Source organism: Stylophora pistillata, chromosome 1 (genome assembly GCF_964205215.1).
Source record: "Stylophora pistillata chromosome 1, jaStyPist1.2, whole genome shotgun sequence".
Lineage (NCBI taxonomy): Eukaryota > Metazoa > Cnidaria > Anthozoa > Scleractinia > Pocilloporidae > Stylophora > Stylophora pistillata.
In genome coordinates, this window is record NC_142519.1 from 21,219,801 (window position 1) to 21,246,143 (window position 26,343).

Genomic DNA, 26,343 nt, shown 5'->3' on the forward strand with positions numbered 1-26,343 from the left:
TCGTCCAAAGACTGGGGGCTAATCGTCCAAAGACTGGGGCGAGTTGTCCGGATACCGTCTGAATCGGCCTTAGGCGTGCTACAGCGAGGTGGATGGAAAAGTCGTTCTATCCGTCGAAATGTCGGCTATCGAATACAGCGACTTGGTATTTAAAGTCAGTCAGAGACTCGACGATTTAGATATACTCGAGCGATTGCTATTCATGTGCAGAAAGAAGCTAACTCGTGGCGGCAATATCTAGAGTGCTCTGAAGTTCTTCCAGGCATTGGAGGAACAAAATTTCCTTGGACCTGACCGTTTAAAGATGATGAAAGAAGTTTTGAAAGAGCTCAAAGAGTGGTCTCTTTTAAAGAAAGTTAAAAAGTTTGAGAGTAAAAGGAAGGAGTATAAAGCGCTGATGGAAAAGATACGTTGTGCACTCGACGAACTAAATGATTTGGAACGGCTGATCACGATTTGTAAAGGGAAAATATCTGAGGAAAAAGAAGGAAACATTCAAGATGTTCGGTCGTTATTTACATTGCTAGAAGATGAAGAGATTCTTGGAATAAGCTGTCTAGATATTTTGAAGGAGATTCTGGAAAATACAGAGCAAAACGATTTGCTTCATAAAGTGCAGGAGTTCGAAGATCGAATAAATCGAGAAGAAAGGTTTGAGAGTCAGACAGGTAAGCTTGATTTAAAGCCTTTAAATACTATTTCCAGGAAAGATTTCCGTATAACCCCATACCAATCAAAAACAAAGCCGCAATCCCGAAGGTAATCTGTTGTCTTGCATTCTGCTTTCTTTTATCCAAGAATTGCATACATAATGAAGTATGGGGTTATATGGAATTCTTGCCGCCGCAGATTTGCTTGATTTGAGCTGTTGACGAAACAGAAGGAAAAAGAAAATTTCACTCACACAGGGCATCAAAACACATTACCATCATGCCAATAAGGAAGCGAATACTCACTAACATATGCCACCCATTATGTTACTTGCAATCTGCACTCCCTTCAATGTTTACGCACCGGAAAGTAAACAATTTGCTATGTGCATCGTGATTTATTAGAAACTTCAAACTTCCCTCAATCACCCTCGATGATTGATTATTTAATGCCAAGGAACAGAAGGAAAATGTACTATTTTAGAACGTGAATGATGCTTTTGTTTACTCACTGCAATTGGGTGTGGACAAAACGTGGGGTAGGCCATGGCCTGTGGCCTACCTTATGGCTTACCCCATGACCTACTGGTGGTCAGATTTTTGAAAGCATAGCATTACTGGAGACCTCTCAACGTTTTCCCGAGGACTGTCTTACCAATGACTTTCTTCTCCTGTTTTGGCGGCCATATTCCGATCAAAATTTCTTAACCTTCTGATAGAACAAGGAAATCGAGGAACAGAAGCCGGATAAACGCAACTTTTTGGCAAACATTATCTTATCAGTTTTCTTTTCAAACTAGTACAACACTGGCTTTTTCTTTGGAAAAGAAAGTAAAGTTTGTGAACTGTTTATGACGGCGATGCGTGCGTGTCCCGGGGTGCTTGTTGGAAATTCAATACTCTACAGCACTTAAAAGGCACTTAAAAAATTGGCCTGGCTCGTAATGTTTGTGTTTTCTTACCTGGATATGTTGTCCGATGTAACGCCGTTCATTACATTTTTATACCAGCACTCCAATACGTGTTACCAACTGGCAGCCTGTATGGTGAAGCCCCCATTTTGCATATCCTCTGTGACCACACAATATTGGCCCCTCCTCTCCCCTCCCCCTTAGCCTACCATTATGGTTGAGTGCTTGGGTGAATGCTGTAATATTTGCATTGTTTCATTCCCTCAGATGTTGAAAATGGTGTTAGCGACCTCTTGGTCATAATACCCTTTTAGAGGCATAGATACGCCAGTGTATTCGTTCGACTCTTACTGATTTTATTTTTGTTTTTAAAAATCTGACTACCAGTATGCCATAGGGTAGGCCACAGGGTAGGCCATAGGGTAGGCCATGGCCTACCCTACGTTTTGTTCACATCCTTGCAATTGGCGCTCGCTTCAGTGTTCAGGATCAATGGGTTGATTGACACAATTTCATTTCTTGCCATTCGGAATGTTTTGTCTATCTGCACTTGCAGCCAGCGAGTCTTAAACAAACTTGAACTACTGGTAACTTGCGTATAATGTTTCTCTTCCCTTTTCGGGCAATTTGGTGAACATTGATTGATGAACAGGTATCTTACATATAAGATTTTTTTTTATTGCACTTGCATGCGATTTTTGGTGAATTTTATGTGTGTTTATAGGTTAACGTATATCTGGGTGGTTCTGCATCCTACTCTCTACCTACTAGGAATTGTCTCAAACGATTATCAAGCATTTATGACCTTGACCTTTTTTAAGTCAAACACCCATAATCCAAACATAAACCCTGATTGTAATGTTTTGCGCTATCAAATCCATTGCAAATACTATTCTCCTTAAAAATATGCAGAATTTACCAAAAAACTTGAATGAGAAAATTGTTTATCTTTCCTTCACAATAATATCAAGAGCCTGAGTGAGAATCTTGAAGACTTCTGAAATAATTTGCCTCATGAGTTAGAAATAGATATAAGTATAACTGGTTTAACTGAGATACATAAATTACAAGCAGAAATTATCTTACTTTCAAACTAAATATCCCTGGGTATTTCTTTTAAGTATGTTCCAATGCCTCTTTCTGCAGGGGGTGGTTGCAATCTTTATTTAAATGATCATAATTTTCAATTATAGTCTTAGAAAAAACTTTCAATGTATCAATCTATAATCAAGCAATGTGGATTAAAATTCAGTTTTGAAAATGAAAAAAAAGGTTAAATGTGGAATTTTATACAGACAACATAATTCTCCTGAGAAGTTTCAACAGTATTTTGATTTAGCTGTTAAGAATATAGTACTTTTGACATGCTTTTTCAAAAACGAGTGCAAGGGTTTCATCAGGGTTTCCAAACACGAAAAAGCTGATGAAAGCATGAGGCTGCAGACCAAATGCTTTTGTTGTTTTTGAGCTGCAGATTTCCTAATAATTTTCTGCTTTCTTTGCAAAGTTATGCCATTACTCCTGTGATTGATAAACCAGCTAGGATACATAGTGGCTCAGCAACTCTCATAGATAATATCCTCATTAATCAGGTGGTAATATTATGAGTATCATATGTAAGCTTTATTTTATTCATCCCTTTACAGCTAACCTTAATTATGCAAAGCAAATTTGGCAAGGAATAAATTCCTTAATAAATAAAAGTAAGAATAACTCTAAACGCAATACATATATACTGGTATCTTCTGTTAAGGGATCTTGAGGACAGAAATGTTTCAACTGACCCAGTTTATTCCGCATGGGTATATCCAATGCGTTAAACTCAAACTTTGCATTAGTGGGACCTAAGTTAGCATCAGCAATGCCACTCTGTAATCTAAGCAAGATTTCTAAAATGTCTACCAACCTTTCTGCCTCCTAATTTTCCTTTGATTCATTCACACATGATGAAATACAATGTGAAATCTTGTCACTGCAGATAACTAAGGCCCATATTGGATTGTACTCATTTCAAGTCAAAATCTTCAAATATAGTAGATCTGTCAAACCCACTAGCAAGTATTATGAATTTATCCATTGAAAAAGATACTTATCCATCAAAGTTAAAACATGCTAAGATAGTTCCTGATGGTGTTGAACATGATCATAGAAACTAACATTAACAGACATTTTTAAAAAATGGTATATAATAGGATTAATAATTTTTACTATCAAGCTAAAATTTTATGTCCATCCCAATGTGGGTTTTGTAAACATTGCTCTACAGAACATATGCACTATCAGATATTGTTGGCAAAATACAAAAATAAATGGCCAAAAAATTATTTCCTTGTGACATTTTTATTAATTTATGAAAAGCTTTTGACACTTTTGGCGACAATATTTTGCTCTGTAAACTACATCATTATGAAATACAAGGTATCATGACTCTCCACATGTCTAACAGGGAGATTCCAAGCCACAAAGCAAATTGAAACCAGATCTCGAAAAAGGTGGTGGTAGCACTTATGTGGTGTACCTCATGGATCTTTTCTTAGTCCACAATTATTGTTATAATTGTATATTATATGTCTTGCCTGTTGTAATATTGAAACCTTTGGGGATCCCCTCAGGGACCCCTGAATGACTTCACGGGCACCCTGAACACGGGAAGCCATGTGCGCATTAGACGATCGAACTTTATAGTTAGCGGGAATTGAAAAGCTCAGTTTATTGTTCATTTTTGGCTGAATGACATTATAACATTGCCTTCTTCAAGTAAATTTGAGTTCTGCCTTCTTGCAGATGACACCAATTTTTCTTGTAAAGATAAACCATTACCATTATAGGAATGGTTTTCAAGGAAAAGTTCACCAATATCTTTCTGCTCTTGACCCAATATAAATACTTTTTATCACAAAATCATGAAGAAGTCAGCCTCTTTCTTGAATTGGTTTGGTACAGTATATATATGTGTACATGGATATGTCTGATAGGTGTAACGCATTTTGTATGGGCCCACTGGCTGGTTTGGAAGTAAATAGGGAGTACTGTGACCCCTTAGCAGCCAGACAGATGAAATTGCACATCTAGTATTTAATTTCCAACCATTTTATGGTATTTTTGCAGAAATAAACTAGTTGATTTTGGTATTGACACTTTCCTTGAATGTGCTCCTAACCATTCTCTGTTTTGGAGAACTGCCAGAATAATAAAAGGCCACCATATGTTTGTTAAAGAGATATGATGGGCCAATCTTACCCCATTTTGGTTAGTCAGTTGGTAAAAAGATCAATGGCAGTGTGAAGTAGATGGTAAAACTGTAGAGATGTGGAAACCTATTTACTTTCAATAATTTAAGTAATTGTAGCTTTAAATTATGTTTCGTCTTAACATATTCTGCATCCTGTTCTGTTACAACTCAGGGTATGAACGAGGTAGCTAACCTATGTAATATGTAACAACAATTACTCATTACATGCATTTTCTGTAGGCAGGATTAATATTTAAATTAGGTTCTACTTGTCTTCATATTTCAGGTGAAGCAGCTGCTTGTGAGAAATCTGTTGCAGGTTGGATACAAGGTGCCTATTGGAATTGCTTATTTTTTTGAGAACAAAACAGTTGCTCTTCTAGTTCAGTATTTATTTAAAGTATTTCACTTTATATTGAGCCATAGAGACATTACTGATATCACTCTCATTGTAAAACAGTACCAACATTACCTACATATCTCAGGATTGCTTACACATTTTATAAAATTAACATAATGTGGGGTATTAAAATACAGAGAATTTTGGAAAAACATAAGCTTTTGCCTGTTGATCTACAGCCTTCCACAGATAAAACGTTGTTTGAAAAGAATGCTGTACTGATTAGGGATCGGCTTAGAGTTATTGTTCACATTCTTGATAATAGATCGAGGTGTGCCAAGCCTCTGGAGTTTTTCTAATACAAAAAGAGCCTTTGTCAATAACCCGAGAATGATTGAAATCAATGTGATGATCGAATGAGTTAACCACGTAGGTTTTGCAATGTTTGACCCATCAGCACATGTCTTTACATTTTTAATGTGTTCTTTTCTGCGGGTTTCAAAGCAACGGCCGTTCACCTACATAACACAAGTCACAATTGGCACTGGGTATTTTATACACTACATTGGGCTGGTGTTCAATAGATGGTCTGCATTTAGGAGAACGGAATTCTTGTTGCAAAGACTTAAAGGGCCAATTTACAACTCGAATATCGTGCTTTCAAAGAATCCTTCTTAGCGGTTGCTTAACACCATTGATAAAAGGAAGCTATGACAGCATAACAGTTTGAGTTCTCAATCTCTTAAGGTTCCACCTATTGAAAAAACATGCTCTTTTTGTATTAGAAAAACTCTAGAGGCTAATTGGCACACCTCTGTTATCAAGAATGCAGACAATAACTCTAAGCCGATTCCTAACCAGTATATAGCATTCTTTTGAAACACCCTTTCCATATTTTTAGTTTGTTCTTTTTATCACCTTTATCTCGTTTTTTTGTATATATACTTCACCAATTTAGATTTCATATTTTACCCGTGGAAGGCTGTAGATCGACAACCGAAAGTTTTTGTTTTTCAAAAACTATTGGCCAGAGAACGTTTTCACTTTATTTAATATGTCTCATCCTGGCTGCGCTTCAATTTTCAATTATGTGGGGTATTCATAGTATTATCTCTGCAAATACATGTATTGGTTTATTTACATTCATTTGTTTGCATACACACACATTTTTGTATTTCTGTTGTATTAAGAACCAGAGAGAGGACATATATGTTAATGTATTTGTGTGCTACAAGGAGAGAATTTCTCAAAACTCAGTTTAAGGGGATCATAAAGTTGATATAACTGCCTTTTATTATCGCAAATGTACCTAGAAAGATTAACTGAATACATGCATTTACTGATCATTTTGTAAGACAATAAATCCTTTTACCAGTAGTACAATTGCTTGTGTGGGATGCACACATGCTCTGATTGATTAGGGATGAAGTCATATCTTACTATGATCTCCTTGCATACGGTGATCATAGCAGGATCACTAAATTTCAAATGGCTGCCTTTATCCAATGTTTGTGAAGTGATAAATGTGATGGAAGAAAATTCAAACGTGAAGAGCACGCAGTTAACAGATGCTAAAAGATTGGCAAAACATTTTCCAAAATAAAGATAGGAAGTTTCTGCTGGTGATTAAATAAACCTGTTAAAACTGAATGATAGAAAGTCTGACAGAGGAAGTTTTGTAAGGCTGCTTCTACACAAGTACCTTAAGTGATGGACTATTACTGTCAAGTTGAAATAAAAATTTTTTTATCAGCGTGGTCAGTGGGGATTGTGTTGGTTTTGGCTGAAAACCTAAAAAGAGGTGAGACATTATAACTAAACAAGTACCAGTAGTTTCCTCTCATTTCAATTCAACCAAACCTTTTTGTGAAATATTTCTGAACTTGCATAGCTGCATATAATTTCTAGCTTAAAATACATTTGAACCCCCCTCCCCACCCCCGCCCTCTGAACACTCAGTTTGTATCAACACTATTTGTTTCTGGAACAAAGTGATATCATTTTACTCCTTGTCACCTGTATTTTGATCTGTGCTCTCGAACATGAAACATAATAGTGCAGTAAATAGTTTGAAGTCATGGCTACATGATTTGAACCCTTGTAGTCGGATCGTCAGGGTGAGTGTACAAAAACTGTAGTCCTGAGAAGGACTGTGTGCAAGACTCGAGTTGAATAAGTTGATCATGATAGGTCAGTTTCGATCCTCCAGAGGTGTGGTTCATTTGTAAAGTAAATGCGAGCAAATGGTTGGTATGGTGCTGGTATTAGCTAACACATGTTAAGGGGAGTCTTCTCAATGAGCTTGCGGGATCAGTCTTGTAGCCAACGACATCGTAGGAAAACCAACCAGTTCATAAGAAAGGATTCACTATAAAGCGAAAAGATTTCGTTTTAATGAGATTCAAAATTGACATTTTTTTTCGAGAGTTCGGAAAGAGAGTCAACTGTGTTTGTAGCACATTGAAACCTCGAGAGTCGTTTATATTTTATTTGTTTAGACTCTCTGCTACACGAACTTTTTTGCGCGGGATCACAGTAGGCAATCCCGAGAGGAAAAGATGGGCTCATCTTGCCCGCGTAAGGAGCCAATGAGAACACCGGATTCGTTTAATATCTCTTACGGGCGCTGCCAGCTATGAAAAAACGCGTCTTAAAACATTCGACTGACAAGAACTCTTCGCCCGACTCCGATAATGACTTCCAAAAATGTTGTTTACACTTCAATAACCACTTCCGACAATAGTCCTTCTCAGGACCAGTCTCGCTTCTACTATCAGACTACCGCCGTACACGACAGAACAATATACTAGGTATGTTAGATATGGACTGGTTCGAATAGTAGACATTTTGACTCTCCTTTACGGCCCATCCTTCTAAGTTTTTCTTGGAAACGATTTATTCTTTCCTCAGCACCCGAACGACACTTAACAGATATAACTTGTATGACGGGTAAAATCAACGTGTATTTTAAGAGTTACAATACCATTGTGTAAGAGTAAAAGGGGGAAAATAGACTTATAATCAAGTTGTAAGTACGGACAGTGAGAAAATCAGACTCAAGTACAGTAGACAAAGACTTCCTTGCGGTAAGGTTAGTTTGAAAATCACTAAACGTTATGTTTTCAAAGTCTTTTCAGTGCTTCAGATGTAGCAAATAACTCATTACTACATCTCTTAATAAGGAAATCAAATTGCATTGCGCCTTCATTAAGTTTTAGATGAAACTTGTCCCAAGCTAGCCTTTCCTAATATTAATCTAGTTAAGTGTATTGTTCCAACAGCTATCACTTTGGTGTGTAATTTTCGTACCATTGCTGGTGGTTTTTCTAACGGTAAACACTGGCATGGCTCTGCAAAAGTACTCCAGTTGGCAAGACTACCAGGAGACCTTTGAAAGAGTTGTTTTACCTTCATCCAACAAGCTGATTGAGATTAGTAATGGTTCTATACGCTTCGTGGTAGAAGCTGAGAAATTGGCTGCCTTGAAGGAATTATGGGACATCTACAAAGATGGAACATTGCAGAGTCGTCTCCAAGAATTCCTAGTCACTGATGAAATTAAGCAGCTTGCGAATGGAGAAGACATGAAAGTGACAGTGTCTATTGATGAACATGAGTATAAAGAAGCTTACTTCAATTTGTTTTTACTTCATCAAGGTACGCATAAATACTCCAATTAAGAAATAGCCTACAAATGGAATACTTCCCTGTACAAGCCAAATTGTAAAGAATCGATGTGAGGTAATTGTAATGGCACAAAACTGGAGAATAATGCAGAGAGTAGGTTGGCGAGTGATACAAATTGACAAAAAGCAGTTCAAAACTCATATCTGTTCCTTTAAAGTTCGATTAGATGAAATGGAAACTCACATAATTGTTGTGTTAACTCGCTTTATATCCCAGTAGTGTTTATGGGCTGCTTATAAGAGCAAGGCCATTGTTTTTCGTCGCCTTTAACTTTATTTTTTTGTTCAGAGCGGGAAAGCAGATAACCTTAAAGTTTCCCTTTTTTTTTAATTGATCGGCTGCCATTAGTATTTATATCTTCGTTCTCACTGACTTTTTAATTGTCTGATTTACAACTCTGATTACATGTAGCTCCTAAAACGCGAATTTGCTAAAGCTGGGATTGGCCTGCCCAGTACTAGGTCGCTCAAGGGGCATGTTGTTGTTCGCGGCCTCGATCTTTGTTGATTTTGTATGAGATGCAGAATCAAAAACGCCAAGAAAATTCTTTGAAATTTGTCTTTTGCAAGCCTTTTTTTATTACCATGAAGGATCGAGGTGGTCAGTAACGAAAGGTTAAAAAAAAACCTTTCGTTTCCAATTCATGGGTTCGCACAGAAGTCCTTAATAAGTTGTTACACCTTCCGTTTCACGTGGCTTCGATCCTTTTCGTTGTAGAGTCTCGAAAAGCTTCGCAAATGTTTAAAAAGGTACATGTTTGCGACCTTCCTCCGCTCTTTGAAAGGCCGAGGAGAACATGCTACATAAACTACGATGTTTTTAGTTATGCTAATTGAAGAAAATCTCTTAGTTAAATTTCATGGCCTACCCTATGGCCTACCCTGTGGCCTACCCTATGGCCTACCCTATGGGATACTGGTAGTCAGATTTTAAAAACAAAAATAAAATCAGTAAGAGTCGAACGAATACGCTGGCGTATCTATGCCTCTAAAAAGGGTATTATGACCAAGAGGTCGCTAACACCATTTTCAACATCTGAGGGAATGAAACAATGCAAATATTACAGCATTCACCCAAGCACTCAACCATAATGGTAGGCTAAGGGGGAGGGGAGAGGAGGGGCCAATATTGCGTGGTCACAGAGGATATGCAAAATGGGGGCTTCACCATACAGGCTGCCAGTTGGTAACACGTATTGGAGTGCTAGTATAAAAATGTAATGAACGGTGTTACATCGGACAACATATCCAGGTAAGAAAACACAAACATTACGAGCCAGGCCAATTTTTTAAGTGCCTTTTAAGTGCTGTAGAGTATTGAATTTCCAACAAGCACCCCAGGACACGCACGCATCGCCGTCATAAACAGTTCACAAACTTTACTTCCTTTTCCAAAGAAAAAGCCAGTGTTGTACTAGTTTGAAAAGAAAACTGATAAGATAATGTTTGCCAAAAAGTTGCGTTTATCCGGCTTCTGTTCCTCGATTTCCTTGTTCTATCAGAAGGTTAAGAAATTTTGATCGGAATGTGGCCGCCAAAACAGGAGAAGAAAGTCATTGGTAAGACAGTCCTCGGGAAAACGTTGAGAGGTCTCCAGTAATGCTATGCTTTCAAAAATCTGACCACCAGTAGGTCATGGGGTAAGCCATAAGGTAGGCCACAGGCCATGGCCTACCCCAAGTTTTGTCCATACCCAATTGCAGTGACTAAACAAAAGCATCATTCACGTTCTAAAATAGTACATTTTCCTTCTGTTCCTCGGCATTAAATAATCAATCATCGAGGGTGATTGAGGGAAGTTTGAAGTTTCTAATAAATCACGATGCACACAGCAAATTATTGTTTACTTTCCGGTGCGTAAACATTGAAGCGAGTGCCGATTGCAAGTAACATAATGGGTGGCATATGTTAGTGAGTATTCGCTTCCTTATTGGCATGATGGTAATGTGTTTTGATGCCCTGTGTGAGTGAAATTTTCCTTTCCTTCTGTTTCGTCAACAGCTCAAATCAAGCAAATCTGCGGCGGCAAGAATTCCATATAACCCCATACTTCATTATGTATGCAATTCTTGGATAAAAGAAAGCAGAGCCAAGGCAACAGATTACCTTCGGGATTGCGGCTTTGTTTTTGATTGGTATGGGGTTATACGGAAATCTTTCCTAGAAATAGTATTTAAAGGCTTTAAATCAAGCTTACCTGTCTGACTCTCAAACCTTTCTTCTCGATTTATTCGATCTTCGAACTCCTGCACTTTATGAAGCAAATCGTTTTGCTCTGTATTTTCCAGAATCTCCTTCAAAATATCTAGACAGCTTATTCCAAGAATCTCTTCATCTTCTAGCAATGTAAATAACGACCGAACATCTTGAATGTTTCCTTCTTTTTCCTCAGATATTTTCCCTTTACAAATCGTGATCAGCCGTTCCAAATCATTTAGTTCGTCGAGTGCACAACGTATCTTTTCCATCAGCGCTTTATACTCCTTCCTTTTACTCTCAAACTTTTTAACTTTCTTTAAAAGAGACCACTCTTTGAGCTCTTTCAAAACTTCTTTCATCATCTTTAAGCGGTCAGGTCCAAGGAAATTTTGTTCCTCCAATGCCTGGAAGAACTTCGGAGCACTCTAGATATTGCCGCCACGAGTTAGCTTCTTTCTGCACATGAATAGCAATCGCTCGAGTATATCTAAATCGTCGAGTCTCTGACTGACTTTAAATACCAAGTCGCTGTATTCGATAGCCGACATTTCGACGGATAGAACGACTTTTCCATCCACCTCGCTGTAGCACGCCTAAGGCCGATTCAGACGGTATCCGGACAACTCGCCCCAGTCTTTGGACGATTAGCCCTCAGTCTTTGGACGATTAGCCCTCTGTCTCTGGACTATTAGCCCCCAACCCACCCTCCTTGAAATAAACTATGCTCTTGCTGTTTACTTTACGAACGTTTCCCTATCATGTATTTTGAAATAAACAATGTTCTTGTTATTTGCTTCTTACGAACGTTTCTCTGCCGTGGGTGTCGAAATATAAAGTATATTATACAGAAATGAACTGTGTTCCTTCTGTTTACATATTGGAGAAAGGAAATACAAATCTCAAAAATTCTTGTATTGAGATGAAAACATAAAACAATTTTGAGGAATGCGCCCGCTGTTCACTGCTTTGGATTAGTTATAGCTCAAGCTGACTTGACTCTTAGAGCTCTACATCACACGACGGTTGATTGACAAATGGTCCAGAGGTACCTAAGGCACCTCTCCTTTTATAGCGCGCCTTCGTTTTTAAATAGGAAAGGAAAGAAACCAGGAACGAAACTTCGAAACTTTAAGTTATTGGCGACTACTTGTTAATGTCAATGGGGGTTTATTTCAAGCTCGCCACGCGCACTGTGCGAACTTTTACTAATTATTATTTATTTGGTTATTGAAAACCCATTCGCAATGTGCGAACGTTCACTCATTGTTGTTTACTTATTTCAAACCCATGCGTAAGGTGTGAACTTTTATTCATTGTTTATTTCAAAGCCCCGCAAAATGCACGAACTTTTAGTAATTGTTATTTCATTGTTTATTTCAAACCCACGCGCAATTTGCAAACTTATGTAAATTTGACGTGGGACATTTCATTCATCCCATTTCAGTGCTTATTGTTTTCTTAAATTAACGACTCCTCCAATCAAATGGCGTGTTTCGTTCGAAGTCAGTATCTTGATCCTAGGGATGTGAATAAGAGGGTCCTTCAATTGTGGATACTCGTATTAGCTTATTCAGCAACAACAAATCGCGATCTTCAATACGATGTCTTCCATCTATCTTACCATGTGTATCTCCTGTAAATAACAAGTTCGACCTCGTCAAGAGGACCTCCAGTGCCTCCGTTGGCAACACCGCACCTGCCATAAAGGTGTGTTGCAGGCAGATTACCGCAACGCTGTTAAAACCGGTGCCTCTTTCGACTGGCGCTGCTTAACATGTGACTTTCCTCAGGCTGAAAGCACCGCTCTAAGTGAAAATTTAAATGAAATCTCAGCATTTGCCAATCTTGACGCTGATTTTGACTCAGAGGAAACTACCGATCAAGGTAATTTTTCGTCAACTTTTACTCGTAACTGTGTTATCAAACGTCTTTAATTTGATAGTTAAATGTAATAGTTGATAATCTGGTTAAATAATAATAATAATAATAATAATAATAATAATAATAAAGGTCTTTATTAAGAATTATTGTGCAGACAGACGTGCAACAATTAACATGAATAGAATGAATAAGGAAAAAGAATATGTATTAATTACCATTGAAAAGACATCTATTAATAAAAACTGATTTAAAACGGCTTGTCTGAACCTTAGGCAAAATATAATTATGCGACCTAGTTCTCAACTGCCGTGTTCTTTGGGGAGGTAAGAGATCGCTCAACGCAGTGTTGGTGGAAGAGATCCTTTGCCATAATTTCTTATCTCTATTACAACGGATATCCAAGATACTGTGTTGCTTTAAGCAGTAACCCAGCTTATAACACCTGGCAAAGAGCTCATCAATTCTACTTAAATATTTACTGTAAAAAGCACACCCCCAGACCTCAATAGCATATGTAAAAACTGAAAGAATCAAACTTTGAAAAAGTAAGTCCAAATTCTCAATAGGGTAGCCATAATATTTACATATTCTCAAAATATACAACCTACTGCTAGCCTTACTAAGTAGATAATCAATATGTGTCCCAATTAACTGGCACTTGCTCAAAGGTAACACCCAATAGTTTCAGTTTTTCTTTCCTTCCTATGATCTCGAGTGGTTCAGGAGGCGTCTTGGAAGTCTTTCCTCGTAAAAGAAGTTCCCATGTTTTCGTCAAGTTGACTTTCATGCAGTTCTTCTCGGACCATTCAATAAAAAATAGGGCTTCCGTTTCGGATTCATCTAAGCATAGATTATCGAGGTAAATTATGTCGAAGCTGGGGAAATAACAGTCTTTTTTAAAGCAAGGTATTTCAAATAAGTATAAAGGGTGTCCAAAAACAAGCGAAAACAGCGGCAAGCGCAGCGAGAGAACGAATTGTAAGTATCACGTTCGTTAGTGAAGATGATGCGGTCAGCGAAATGATTCCACCGCCAGCAATCCCGGTTTCTTCGCGAAAACTTGGCGCTTGTGCTGTTGATACGTCTTCCTCGGATGAAATTATTTCAGATGATCTGGAAATTGCTGAAGGATATCAATGGAAAGTCTATGAAAGTTTGTAAACTGAATGCATACTCATGGACCATGTGCCTCAGGTAAGCCTGGTGAAATTTTTGCATAGTGTTACTACTTATTATGCCGAAAAATTTGAAATCAAATCCATGATCCACTAATTTATTTAGATTTATACTAGAAAATTAATAGATTGTTTCCTTTAATTTCTCATTAAGGTAAAGTTGAAGTGTGAGAGAGCACTGTAAACAGAATGGGAATAAGCAGTTCAGTCTTTGTCAAGTGTGCCTGTGGCATGACAGAGTTCCTTGCTACTGGTGATCACCCCTCCAGTGATACCACTCCAAGAATAATTCTTGCAAGATGCTTACCTAGTTATTCTCAAAATGCTAATGAGTCCATCAACTCCCTGGTGTGGAACAAATGTCCCAAACACAAGTGGCATGGCAAAAGGAGAGTGCAGCTGGCTGCTTCGTCAGCTGCCTTACATTACAGTGGTGCTGCCTCTTCGAAGCATGCTGTCATGGAGAAGGTTGGGCTCACTATTAGTGATAATGCCAAGATGGAAGCCAGGAGAAGGGATTCAGAGAGATTTAACAAGCAGAGAAGAGAGTGCAACATCAGCACAAGAAATACAGAGTTACCAGGAGACAGGCTAAATAGTGCAATGAAGATCTGAGGATCCCTGCCAAGGGTGTAACATGGAGCCGGGGCGTTTGAAGAAATAGAACCTTGGAATGCACTAAAAAGAGGAAAAATACTAAGAAGACCAATAAATAACTTTGGGCATATTTGTTTTGAAACATTTCTACCAACATACTGTGTTTTTAGTTTAAAAGCCATCTTGGACCAATATTTCCATACACTTTTTTCTTTAAATCCCATTTCCCGCAAATATGGATTTTTCATGAAAATCGTGCTGCCCCCTTTAATCTCTCAGGATGTATTTCAACTAACAACACCAAATTTGCCAGTTATTTGAAACATGACATACTACAAACCTATCGAGCAAAATTCAGTTTGACTGAAAAGTGTTGAAGTTTTAAGGAGTTAATCTTTTCTTGGAATGAATTAGTTGCCATGGCAACATTAATGATTGAAACCCGATTTCGCTCAATAGGTTTGTAGCGCTTTATAATTAAATCCATGATTCTTAAAACCAGCTCAATTGGATGTATTTTGTGTTTTAAATTTGAGGGAACAGAACAACAGTTTAAAGTGATAGAGTCTTTGTGCTTGTTAATTATTAACTTGGAATAAACAAATCTGGTCAACTCTACTTGTTGGCTGGTAGAACAAAGAAAGAAAAAAGCATTTAGGGGTCATGTGCACTTTAACATAGACTTTCCTTGATATAAGTTTACGATATTACGACTCTTCAATATTCTCCCATACATTTCTTTATATTTCGAAAAAATGACCAGACATGCCGCTTGTGTGGGCACCCTGTGACTACGGCAGAAGAATTGTGTCTCGTAGTGTTGCATGACTCGCCATCCGCTCGCGTGACGTACGAAAACTGTCGTCACGCGAACTACTCTTCCATATCCCTATTTGTTCTACATCTACATTTCATGAAAGTCTATCAAAGAGAAGGTCCATCAACAATAGACTATGTAACAATAAAATAGATAACATTAAGGAAAGGGTTTATCTATGTACAATATTTGTAAAAAGATTAATCATTAATTAAGAGATAAATAGATGAAATAAAGTAAATTAATATTCCAATTTTTAAGCTGAATAGGGTCTAAGTAGCTGAAGAGACATTTATCAAGATATTTGTGATGAAAAATTATCGACACTTGTTCCATTTAAGTCCTTGAAAATAGAATTTCAGTCAACTGTTTAGGCCCCGATTGTTCGAAAGTTGGATAACGCTATCCACTGGATAACACTCTGTACGGTAGACAACGCTCTACTTTTGCTATCACTTATCCGCCAGATAGCGATTTATCCATTAAATAGCTTTATCCGCCCTTTATATAACTGGGCCAAAATGTTCGCTCTTTGTTGTGTTTCGTATCCAATGCGTGAACTTTCAGAATTATCATCCGGCTCCGAAAGACGTCACTGACTGCACACCATCAGAAAAAGTCATCAGCATCCATCTTAAGAACGTTAATCACACATGATCAGAATCAAGATAATTTGCTTGGAAACGAAATCGGGGGCGATAGACCCAGTCTATCAAGTGGCAGAATGCAGATGCCTCGATATTACAAACGTTCCTTTCGCCGTTCCTTTCTCCGTTCCTTTCACCGAAGCGACAGGAATTACTACCTTGGTACTAAAGTAAAACTATTGTTCGCAACGATCACCGATCCGCTTTGAATTTCTCATTGTTCTTGGTACCGTGCTCTAACGCTGTAAGTAGAGAAAAGAAATGAGATACTAACAGACAGCATTGTTTACTTGTACATCGCCTAGTTGAGAGGAAAGCCTTCCACTTGCTGTGAGTGTTCAGTTGTACTATTGAAGATCCACCGATAATTAAGAGCCGAAACAATCCGACGAGAGAGGTGGCAGAGGTGGGCGTTTTGTTAGGCACATAAATCTTAACCGTAAGGCTAAACAGGCCCTATACAAGCCGTCGCAAGCAATTTTAAGAGAGATAAAATGAGGTTGATTATTTGCAATAATAATATGAATATGCTGGTTCCATAAGGATGCCATGCTATTAACCGTTCAGGCATGGCTTGCATAAAATCATGGGATAAGCAGCCTCCACGATGAATCAAGGTCCAGCCAGAATGCAGTTTATGGTAGATCATCAAATTCACGGTTCTGCCTCATTCAAACTAGTGTCCCTTTATTCAATTCGAATCGACAATTTCATGAGAAATGGTAATCCTTCAGATCTGTAGTGTGCAACGATGATCCATTCAGTTTATTGATTGGTTACCTAATCTGAACAAGTTAAACGGCCCTTGACATACCTAAATGGGTTCCCCTGTGAGGTTTTGAAGTTTCAATGAGTGTCCATAGCTCAAGGGAAGGTAGGGTAGCTTCTGACAGGCTGGTCAATCGGAGCGTGTTGTTTAGTCCAACGGAACTTCTTAGAGTAGCTCACTTTTGTCACGCACTGTTTTGCATTGCGTGCGTTGACACAACAAACACCTTTAGTTGGATTTTTGCTTGAGGGTGGGCTTCACTCGTTTATGATCTATTCTAGCCGCTTAAAACAAAGGAGGCTTAATGTCAAGGCTAGCACGCGAGCAGTCGAGCAAAGCCCGGGAACTGGATTAATAACAAGAGAGGGGAGGAGAGGTTTTTTGACACTTCAATCAATTAGTATTCGTTGTCCAGTTTAAAGGGGCGTTTTGGGAAGGGTGGGAAACAATAGAAATTGTAAGTTTTAACATTATAACCACCATAATCTCTTTGTGGTGAACGATGATTTACTTAGTTTTCGTTCAAGTTAACTTGATAATGAATATTTTCTCATTAGTTTTAGTGCAAGTAAATAGTATTAGGATCACTTTTCTAGAGGAAATTGTTTGCTTGTACGACCATCAAATGTTTTTCACTGGGACTAACCCGTTTGCTAGACCTTCCTGGTAAATTAAGTCACAATGATTTGAAGTTATCATTTCAACAAAATTCATTGTTGAACTACCTTTCGAAGTCTCGTTTGATTTTCCGCTTGAGCGTCACACTTTCGAATTAGTTCACAAGTTTTTACACCCAGGTAAAACATCGCTTAGGGTGGTTTTAAGCACAAGCACTCTTTGTTCTCGAGCTGGTTTTAAGCGGAAACACTGACCTATCGTTCTACGCCCAGTTAGAATGGATGCTTATATTTAGGAGTTGAAGGAAATTTAATTAAAGTTATTTGGTAATATCCACTAAGCTGAAATTGTAAATTGGCTACAGTGAAGAGTTAAAAAGCCGACGCTTCGAGCGTTAGCCCTTCGTCAGAGCGAATGGAGGAATTGCGGTTGTGTGTGGGTTTATATGAAGAAAGTGAAAGCTACGCTATTGGTGGGAGCATGGCGACGAGAAAAACACGAATAAATTAGTAGAATGAAAAGAAACTTTTCCCCTTAGTCTAGGTTAAGTGCGTACTCTAGTAATTTACGGAAGAGGCGGAACACTTAAGTCGCCCTTTCGTCTCCAAAATACTGTTCTTATCTATTAAGTTGTTTTATTCAAAAATGTTCAAAAGTTTAACCTTGTAAACTGACAAAGACGGGTTTTATCCGATAACTATCTCTTGTGCCATTTATTAGTGCATATCTCTTTTTAAGGCGATATCGCAATTGGGATGCTACGAAACTCGTAGAAAAAATATTGTTGAAGTGCACTGCCCTTCTTGAAGGAAACCCTGCTTGTTAGCTATCATCATTTGCGGAGCTAAAACAGTGAGGAAGAAGTTCGATGGACGAGTCATTGACAGGATGCATTTAAAAAGGACGTAGGCAACGTATTTACGCAGAGTTAAGTTATGCTTCTTAAAGTGAGGTTCGTTAGACTGACGAATACATAAGGACAAAAAGATTAGTAGAGCACAACAGCGAATGTTCTCTCCTACTGACATTTCTCTACACTTATCATGTCATTCTGGTTGTGTAGCACGAACTGAGCCATGGGCTACGACCCAAAAGCAGAGGGAGCTAGTTTGAGTTTGCGTTACTTTTATGTATGTTCTGACGAATCTTCTCAGAAAGATATGCTACCTCAAGCCATCGTACCTTCCCCATATACAACAAAAGGGGAAAGCAATATAAAATACCGCTAAATAGTATAAACGATTAATTTGTCATACGAAGGGCAGCCTTTTTGCCATTTGAACGCCCAGAATAAGGGGTTTAAGCAATAACTTTGTCTATACTGATATTAAGCAGTAAAAGATTGTAAACCATGATCTATACAACAATGTTTATCTCCTAAAACCGTGGCAGAGTAGACAAATTGTCCTTCAATTGTAAATTATGCGGCCAAGTCCTTTTAAATTCTCTCATCATTGAAATTAGGTCCGACGAAGTCCAACGCTTCTTGAAAATTTCAATGAAAGACGTGACAAGTCGCAAATCGTAAGGAATTTGCAATCCTATATGAAGGGTTTCGGGAATTTCACCGATACTTTCCCATTCAGCAGGGCTCACCACGAGTTTTCCATGATCTGGAATTGATGTCAATTTCTCCTCAATAGATTCATGAAGGCTTCCTTGAAAAATAGACTTGGCCTCATGGTTAGTACCGATTAAAAATACCGCAATGAAGGTGGATCCACCTGCAATAGAAGACCAATAAAAGTATCACTTAGTTAGAAAAGAAGAAAACTAAAAAAAGGAAAGCAGAGAAAAATAAAAAAAAAAAAGAAACGAAGTAAACCAGACGAGCGCAAAATAAAGAAAAAACACAATGACATCGTGGAAATTGGCCTAAAATTTTCACCAAAAATATCCAAAATGATGAATCTGCGAACGCAGTCGAACCTTGGTACCCTTTAAAGATGTTATCGCTGACGACACGAAAAGACCACGTTTTACTGAGTCTGGAGGACAAGTGTCACAGTGTTTTGGGAATCCCCCACCATCGCCCGCCACTCAGATTGATATGTGCGCAGAAGCTTTTACTACTATTTCTTATGGTAATGGTAATGTATTTCACCTGCAAACATCTTTTTAAAGACAACGTATTAAAATTCGTTGATAGATATTACGTTTTCAAAAATCTAATTTGTGAAAAAATTGGAACACAAGAATGTTTTGTATGGTTTTTTTCCCGAAGGTTTCCAGCTTCCAGAACGCGTTGTGTTGCAACACACAAATAATATTCCGAGTGACCGGTGGAAAACTCTCTATTGCAATGGGACATATGCGAGGGATTAATCAAGCACTAAAGGAGAAACAAAGCAGAGGTAAGCGGAAAGATCTTGAAAACAAAATTTTTCCCTTCAGTCACCTCCTTGTGTTTGTACAAATTTACCAACCTTGACCTTGGATCCATTTGTCCATGACTGTTAACAAGGCTGATCTTGCATTACTATTCTCCCTTTCAATATCTTTAATCCACTCAGTTTTCCTTTCAATGTTTTCTCGAAATTTCTCAATTTCTTGCATACTCTGCTGAAGTTGTTCGGTAAGGAAACGTTCTTCGCTTTCAAGCTTTGAAGCCGTCATTTTCGCCCTCGCTTTAATACCATAAGGCCGAGAGTAAGCTGCTCTCTGAATGCTTCCCTCTTCCGGGACTTTGCTCTTCTCCTGGCCTTCCCCCTCAATCCTCTTTTTCAATTTAGGCAGCTGGATTTCCAAACGGTGTCTCAATTTCTTCTCCCTGGCGATCTGACACACCTGCTCGTGCTCCATCCACCCGATGTTCTCCTGCACTAGATACTTTACTTTCAGATTGATAAATTGTATATCGTGTACTTCATTTTTTGGGTTTAGATCTTTAAAAAATTTTTCAATCATTGTTGCAGTATCTTTATTCTCGCTGAAATTGGCTACCATAACTGCCATGTTGCTGTAGTGTTTCGTGCGACGATCACTAAGTTGCAATTTTTCCAATTGCTCCGGAGACAGCGCAGGGCAAAGTGCACGTGGTTTCACTTTGGCTAGAATCTCATCGAGATCTGCCAAGCCCAAGACCTCGAAGCATTCTTTCAGCACGCCCACATATGTATCAGGAAAGTACTTTTCAATGGGAAGGAAGGAGAAAGAGAATGGATCACCTTTTAAACCGAAAAAACGGGAGAATCTTTGCATCGCAACTTCATCAGCCTCTAGCCTTCGATTCAGTTCACTTGTGACCAAACGACTGAGATCTTTCAAGCAAAGTCTATCTGCCTCTAAAAAACAGAAAAGTACAATTAAAGATAATAGTGAAAAAGCTTGTATTACACGTACCGCAAATAATCAGAAACTAGGTTACGCGCCCAACTTTTCTTCCCCGTAAGCACTACTGAAAAAGGAATATATTTTCTGCACTATCTGTGTTGCAGAAAGCCTGAGTTACCCTTTTCTGCATGATCTGTGTTGCAGAAAGCCTGAGTTACCCCGACACTTGAAAAGATTTTCAAATCGACTTTCTTGTTTAAAAGGAAGACTACTTAACTTAACACTTTAAAGCCACTCGAAGGCTAACGCCCAAAAGAGATGAGACAGTGTGCGCGGAGAACCTTTTTTAGGATCCTTCATATAACTGTACACGTTTCGTACTCCCCTCTTCCTCCCATTTGTACACAGTCTAAAAGGGAGACCTAGGCACTAGACTAATCTCCTATTAATACCTTCTGTGTCACACATTATCAGTAGGGTCAATCTTTCGATAATAAAAATATACTTTAACCTCTAAGAGTTACACTCGATTCACAGTTTTATAAGCTTGTGAATATTTTATGAAATTGCCTGAACTTTTCTTGAAACAATAGTAAATCACATTAAGCTGTGTACTTGTAAAATTTGGCGGACGGAACATTTTTCCTTACTATTTTCCTCTTTGCTTTGTTTTGTTTTTTTTTTTACTTAGTTGGCTCGAAATGAAAAACTCTTTTAGCGTTGATGTCGTTTTTGTGTGACTTACATGATGAATGTAACGCCTCACAAAGTCAGCATCTACAACGATTTGCAAAATGAGTTGAGACATGTCACCACCATAAGAGAGAATTGTTCATCATGTGATCCAACATAGTAGATCCCCCCATCCCCCCTTTGCAATTTCGGTAGCTACGTAGTATCATGTACTTAACTTCGATGAACAATGTTGAAGTTTGTTTTTGCAATAAATTACTTCTTGGCTATCTGATAAAATAGGGAAAGGCACTCTTTGCTCAAGGTGTCTCAACATTTGTTACTGGTTGCCGAATGTCCTGGTTTCTATCAAGATTCGAGAATTCAATTCGTTCCGAGGGCCATTTGTTTCCTTTTCGTTACCTTGTGGCAAAGTTTCATAATTGCTGTTGCTGGAATATTCAGTTCATCACTAGGTGTAATCAAAGATTGTTGTGAACGTTCAGTTCCTTAAAAACAGCTAATTTCCTTCAATTTCATTATTCTTCTTGACCGAAATTGACTAAATTTAACCCCTGCTTCAATGTATGTTTGGGGCTCGCGTTGTCGATCGCCGCACCCCCACTGGTATAATGTAAAGATGAAGTCCATTTTGAAATATTTTGTTTCGGAATTCCTTGTTTTATTGCTAGCAAATAAGAGTTCTTTTTATTGATTGCACTTGATTAGACTGTGACTCAAGTATGTTTCGTGACAGCTTCAGATACACCAATTCATTTAACTCCTAATAAACGTGTATCAGTTAAATATGTCACTCACCAGCCGAAATGTTCATATTGGGAGAAACTGTTCCCGAGGTCTCGGATACCGCCCGAGGCCATAGGCCGAAAGCGGTACTCAAGACAGAGGCTACAGTTTTTCTTAGTAGGGACCGACCTGGTAAATAACATTTTTTTCCAACACTTATAGAAATTCTTGCCACGAGAACCCGAATTATTAAGAGCTACAAATTCGAGCTAAATCGTGGAAAGATCCTCCATACACTGAACAATTTTTTCGAGAGCACATGATAAGGAAACCAGAGGTTATTCAAATTAAAGAGAAAGACTTCACCGAAAAATGTTCATTTGTGTAATAGTAAAGGTAACTTAAAAGGCTTCTAGCAAACTTTAAAAAAAAAAATTTAATATGTATCTGTCACGATCTGACACCTGTCAATTGGAGAGAGAGAAAAGCGCATGTACACTTATAAATGAACAACAATACTGGTATGGCAAACACACACGAGTTGAATGACGCTTATCTATAAAAACACTCATATCTTACAGAAGGTACTGTTCACTTCAAAAGAAGATTTATTGTGACAGTCATTGAATCCCTTCGGTTACTGTTGTGAAATTTATGGTGTCCAAATTCAAGGGACTTGCAAACAATAAGCGGAAGTGTACTTAAGGAAGATCTCAAAATTTCGTTCGACGTTTCTCAAAGGAACAAATTGTTTTGGAGAATTCAGATAATATATTAATTAAAGTCACTGACACCGATTAACGTTTGGCAGCAATCGAGCGCATACGCTATATGTAAACAAATTCAGTGCTTTTAAAGATTCACCTGAAAGTGGTTTGAAGGGGCTTTATCTTTTTTACTCGCATGAGCATTTTTGGCGCTGACGCCTGAAGGACGGGACAGTTTTAATCTAGATATTCAAACAATTGTTCCCGCCGATTCCGAATGTGTTTTTTTGCCTCGCACCATATTTTATCGCCGCTTACAAAGTCGACAAATGTTTTAAATCAAATGTAGAAGCCAACGCAGCAATAAACTGTCATTAAAAGTATAACAACAAATCAATGAATGACCCGTACAGCTCGTAAAGCTGCACATGTAAGCATCACGGACCTATTTTAATTGTGTACCTTCGTAACTTTCAAAAGGTATACTGTATATCAACACCGAGTTTGCATTTAAGAATTTTCAAAAACTGCCGTTTGCTCTAGGGGGTAAGGGGCAAATATATCTAAAATCAATCTAGCGTTTGAGCAAACTTACCGCTAATTTCCTCTGTTTCAATTTCAGATACCGCGGCTTGTGTACCCAGAGCACTGTCACTCGCCTCAGTCGTCAGACTACGAGTTTCATGGACATCTTCTAGATACTTCTGTACTAAGGCAAGCTTCTCTATATCCATTGGCTCGACCTTACTGGGTTGCCACAATCGATGCTCTTCGAGTCTTTCCTCAGTTCCTCTATTTTCTTGTGCTTTGGTCTCTAAGAAAGAATTACACTCGTATTCTTCTATTTACTTCAGATCAATTTTAAGCTTTCAGGTAAGCTGTGATGTGTATTCATGCATTATTTGCATCGTTACCTTCGAGGTCGTTGGATATTTCCCTGATTATGGTTCGCTGCCTCTTAGGAGTGTGATCTCCAAAGACCTTCAGGGAAACTTCTTCAATTTCTTTCTCTATAACTGCCATTCTCTGATTAAATGCAGTTTGGATGCGTTTGATCTTTAACATTGACAGTTCCTCCTTGAGGCTAGGATATAGAACTGAATCAGAGTTTCTCCGAATTCGCTCCTCTCGTCCAGTGAGTTCAACTTCTACAACACAGAACAAACAAAACTGACAAAAAAGCTAACCAAAAGAAAAAAAAGAACTAGTGTTTGCGAAGACAATGACAGCATGCTAAATCACTACTTAGTGTTATGATTGGAGGGTGACAGAGTCGGTGAAAGCGATCAAAGAATTGTCCTCAGAAAAGGTGTTTTTTTTTGGCTAACTTCTCAAAAGTATCGAAGATATATCAATATCAGTTACAAATAGAACTCATCATTAACTCCATGAAGTCCATGGCGTGTAGCTAGTCACAGATTCCCAAATTTTATATTAAAAGAAAAACATTTTAAGGAATTAGAAAAAATTTAACATTGAGGGAAGCCAGGCTGTGCTCTAAGAAAAATTGAAGGGAGCCCATTGCTCTGAAACAGTGAAATCCAGGGTGCCCAGCACATGCTTTTTATGAAAAAAACTAAGATTCCTGAGTCGCCTAAGAGCTTTAGACCACAGCCCTGAGGAAAGTCGAAAGAAGAAGAAATCTTAAGTAGATGATTTGACATAGGGTCAAATCTAACTCATACAAAATTAGTCACGCATTGTTGAACGGGGTAAAGAATAACGCATTTAACAAGAACGACCCCTTGCATAAAAGTTGCAATTTTCTGTCTGATATGCATTCGATATTATGATTCACTTCCCTAAACTTCCTTTCCCTCCGATCGTGAATTCGTATGCCTGACGAATGTTAAACGGGGTGTGAAAAAATAGAGGTTTTGAAGAATCCTATCCATGGTTACGATAGGAAAAATAAAACGAAACAACATAGCACATAGATATACACTGTAGCATTAGTTGTAGGTCTCTGACCGTTTGTTAACTTTTGATAAATGTGTTTATTCCCTACAGTGAAGTCTATCACGACTGGCACTAGCCTCTCAAGACCTATCACTCATCCATCGACTGAACGCTAAAATCGTTCAAGCTGACCTAAGAAGGCAGGCGACAGTAGCAAGAAACCAACCGTGCAACATGAAATACCTTGAGCTTCATTCATCAACTCGAGACAAGCTTTCTGATATTCTTCTTCCTCGATGGTCACATTTACTTCAACATCCTCCCCCTCGGCTAGTTTCTTAATCTCATTAGTGACAAAGAAATCGTACAGGCGTTTCTGAAGGGTTCCATCTCGGTATAATTTCCACAAGTCTGTAAGTGCTGATAAAGTTTCAGCTTGAACTGTGAGGCAAACACAGCCATCTGTGAATTGAACCAGTCTTGTACCAGCTGGAAGCACACAGCTCTGTACAGCAGCGACAAGCTGATCATATGAGGACCAACCACTCAAGACCTCCGTAACAGAAACGATTGCTAACCCACCAGCAAACAACTTGAATACAGTCTTAATATTTACCACTACAAAACAAAATAAGAATGAGTTATTAGCTACGTACGTTTATGGGACCATGACCATCAGGGAGCCCCAATTAATTAGGAGTTAATCGCTACACATATGAGTTCAGTTGTTGTAAGGGCAGAGAAAGATAGCTTGAGGATACAAAACGTGCTTTACTATCTACCCCTGATCGACTCGGGAATGCAAAATGTTGGTAGTCCATATCAAAGTCGCGTTGAAGAGCCCCAAAACCAAATATCTTACAAGATATAGAAAGCTATTTGTAGCACCTTACCTCCAGTAAGTGAATTTCTGACGGATGATGCAAGAGCCGCTGCTTGTGCTAGAACAAAACAAACTGAAAGTCAGCTGATCATGGAATACACAGGACTGTGGAATAAGACAGAATCTCCCTAGGCGTGTAAAGAAACTCTCTTGCGATCAAGTTGGCATCTAGACGCGCTGGTCCCGTGCAATTTGTACGAACACTTGTCAGCAAACCAGATTTCATAGTTACATAAGTGAGCGAATTTCGTAACTGTTGGTGGGAGTAAATCATCAATTCATAAGAGCCGAATTGTTTGCCGATATCAAAACAAAATTCATAACATGTAGTTATCATAAAGTCCCTGGGTTTGCTTTCCATAACTCTTTTCAGGTGATGGAAAGGAGTCACTGTCTCAGTTGAAGAGTCAATGTTTAACAGCGGAGTGTACAGTGTTATTTCTGGCTAACTCAAGTACGGAGATATTAGTCATGTGAAAACAATTATTTTAGGTCGTGACAGGTTACGAGCCGTTGGTTTAATTCTAAGATTGTGGAGGGAAGAAAAACTGCATCGAATGACACCTGTAAATGGACTTCTTCGTCGGTATACCCACAAGCAGAATATACCAATAATTTGAAATCTTACTCCTACAGGACC

At 38.4% G+C, this 26,343-nt stretch overlaps 2 protein-coding genes across 3 annotated transcripts in view; one reads left to right on the plus strand and one right to left on the minus strand.

The window, feature by feature from the left end:
* The window catches only part of LOC111319751 (uncharacterized), a 36,033-nt gene that overhangs the window by 8,714 nt on the left and 976 nt on the right, over positions 1-26,343 (minus strand). Inside the window, exons 2-7 of one of the 2 annotated variants that reach the window (XM_088743672.1) lie at positions 25,714-25,761; positions 25,064-25,438; positions 23,836-24,069; positions 23,517-23,735; positions 19,949-20,806; positions 17,390-19,246 (exon numbers count right to left, since the gene is read on the minus strand). In XM_088743672.1, coding sequence (XP_088599798.1) covers positions 18,900-19,246; positions 19,949-20,806; positions 23,517-23,735; positions 23,836-24,069; positions 25,064-25,438; positions 25,714-25,761 — 2,081 coding nt within the window. In that variant the 3' untranslated portion in view covers positions 17,390-18,899. Of the gene's footprint in view, positions 1-17,389; positions 19,247-19,948; positions 20,807-23,516; positions 23,736-23,835; positions 24,070-25,063; positions 25,439-25,713; positions 25,762-26,343 lie in introns of those variants that run through there. The other variant, XM_088743666.1, reaches the window with a different exon arrangement.
* On the plus strand, positions 29-6,890 carry LOC148741641 (uncharacterized). Its single transcript, XM_088743758.1, has 2 exons — positions 29-668; positions 5,080-6,890. The coding sequence occupies exons 1-2, from the start codon at positions 305-307 to the stop codon at positions 5,151-5,153; spliced, it is 438 nt and encodes a 145-aa protein (XP_088599884.1). The 5' UTR covers positions 29-304; the 3' UTR covers positions 5,154-6,890.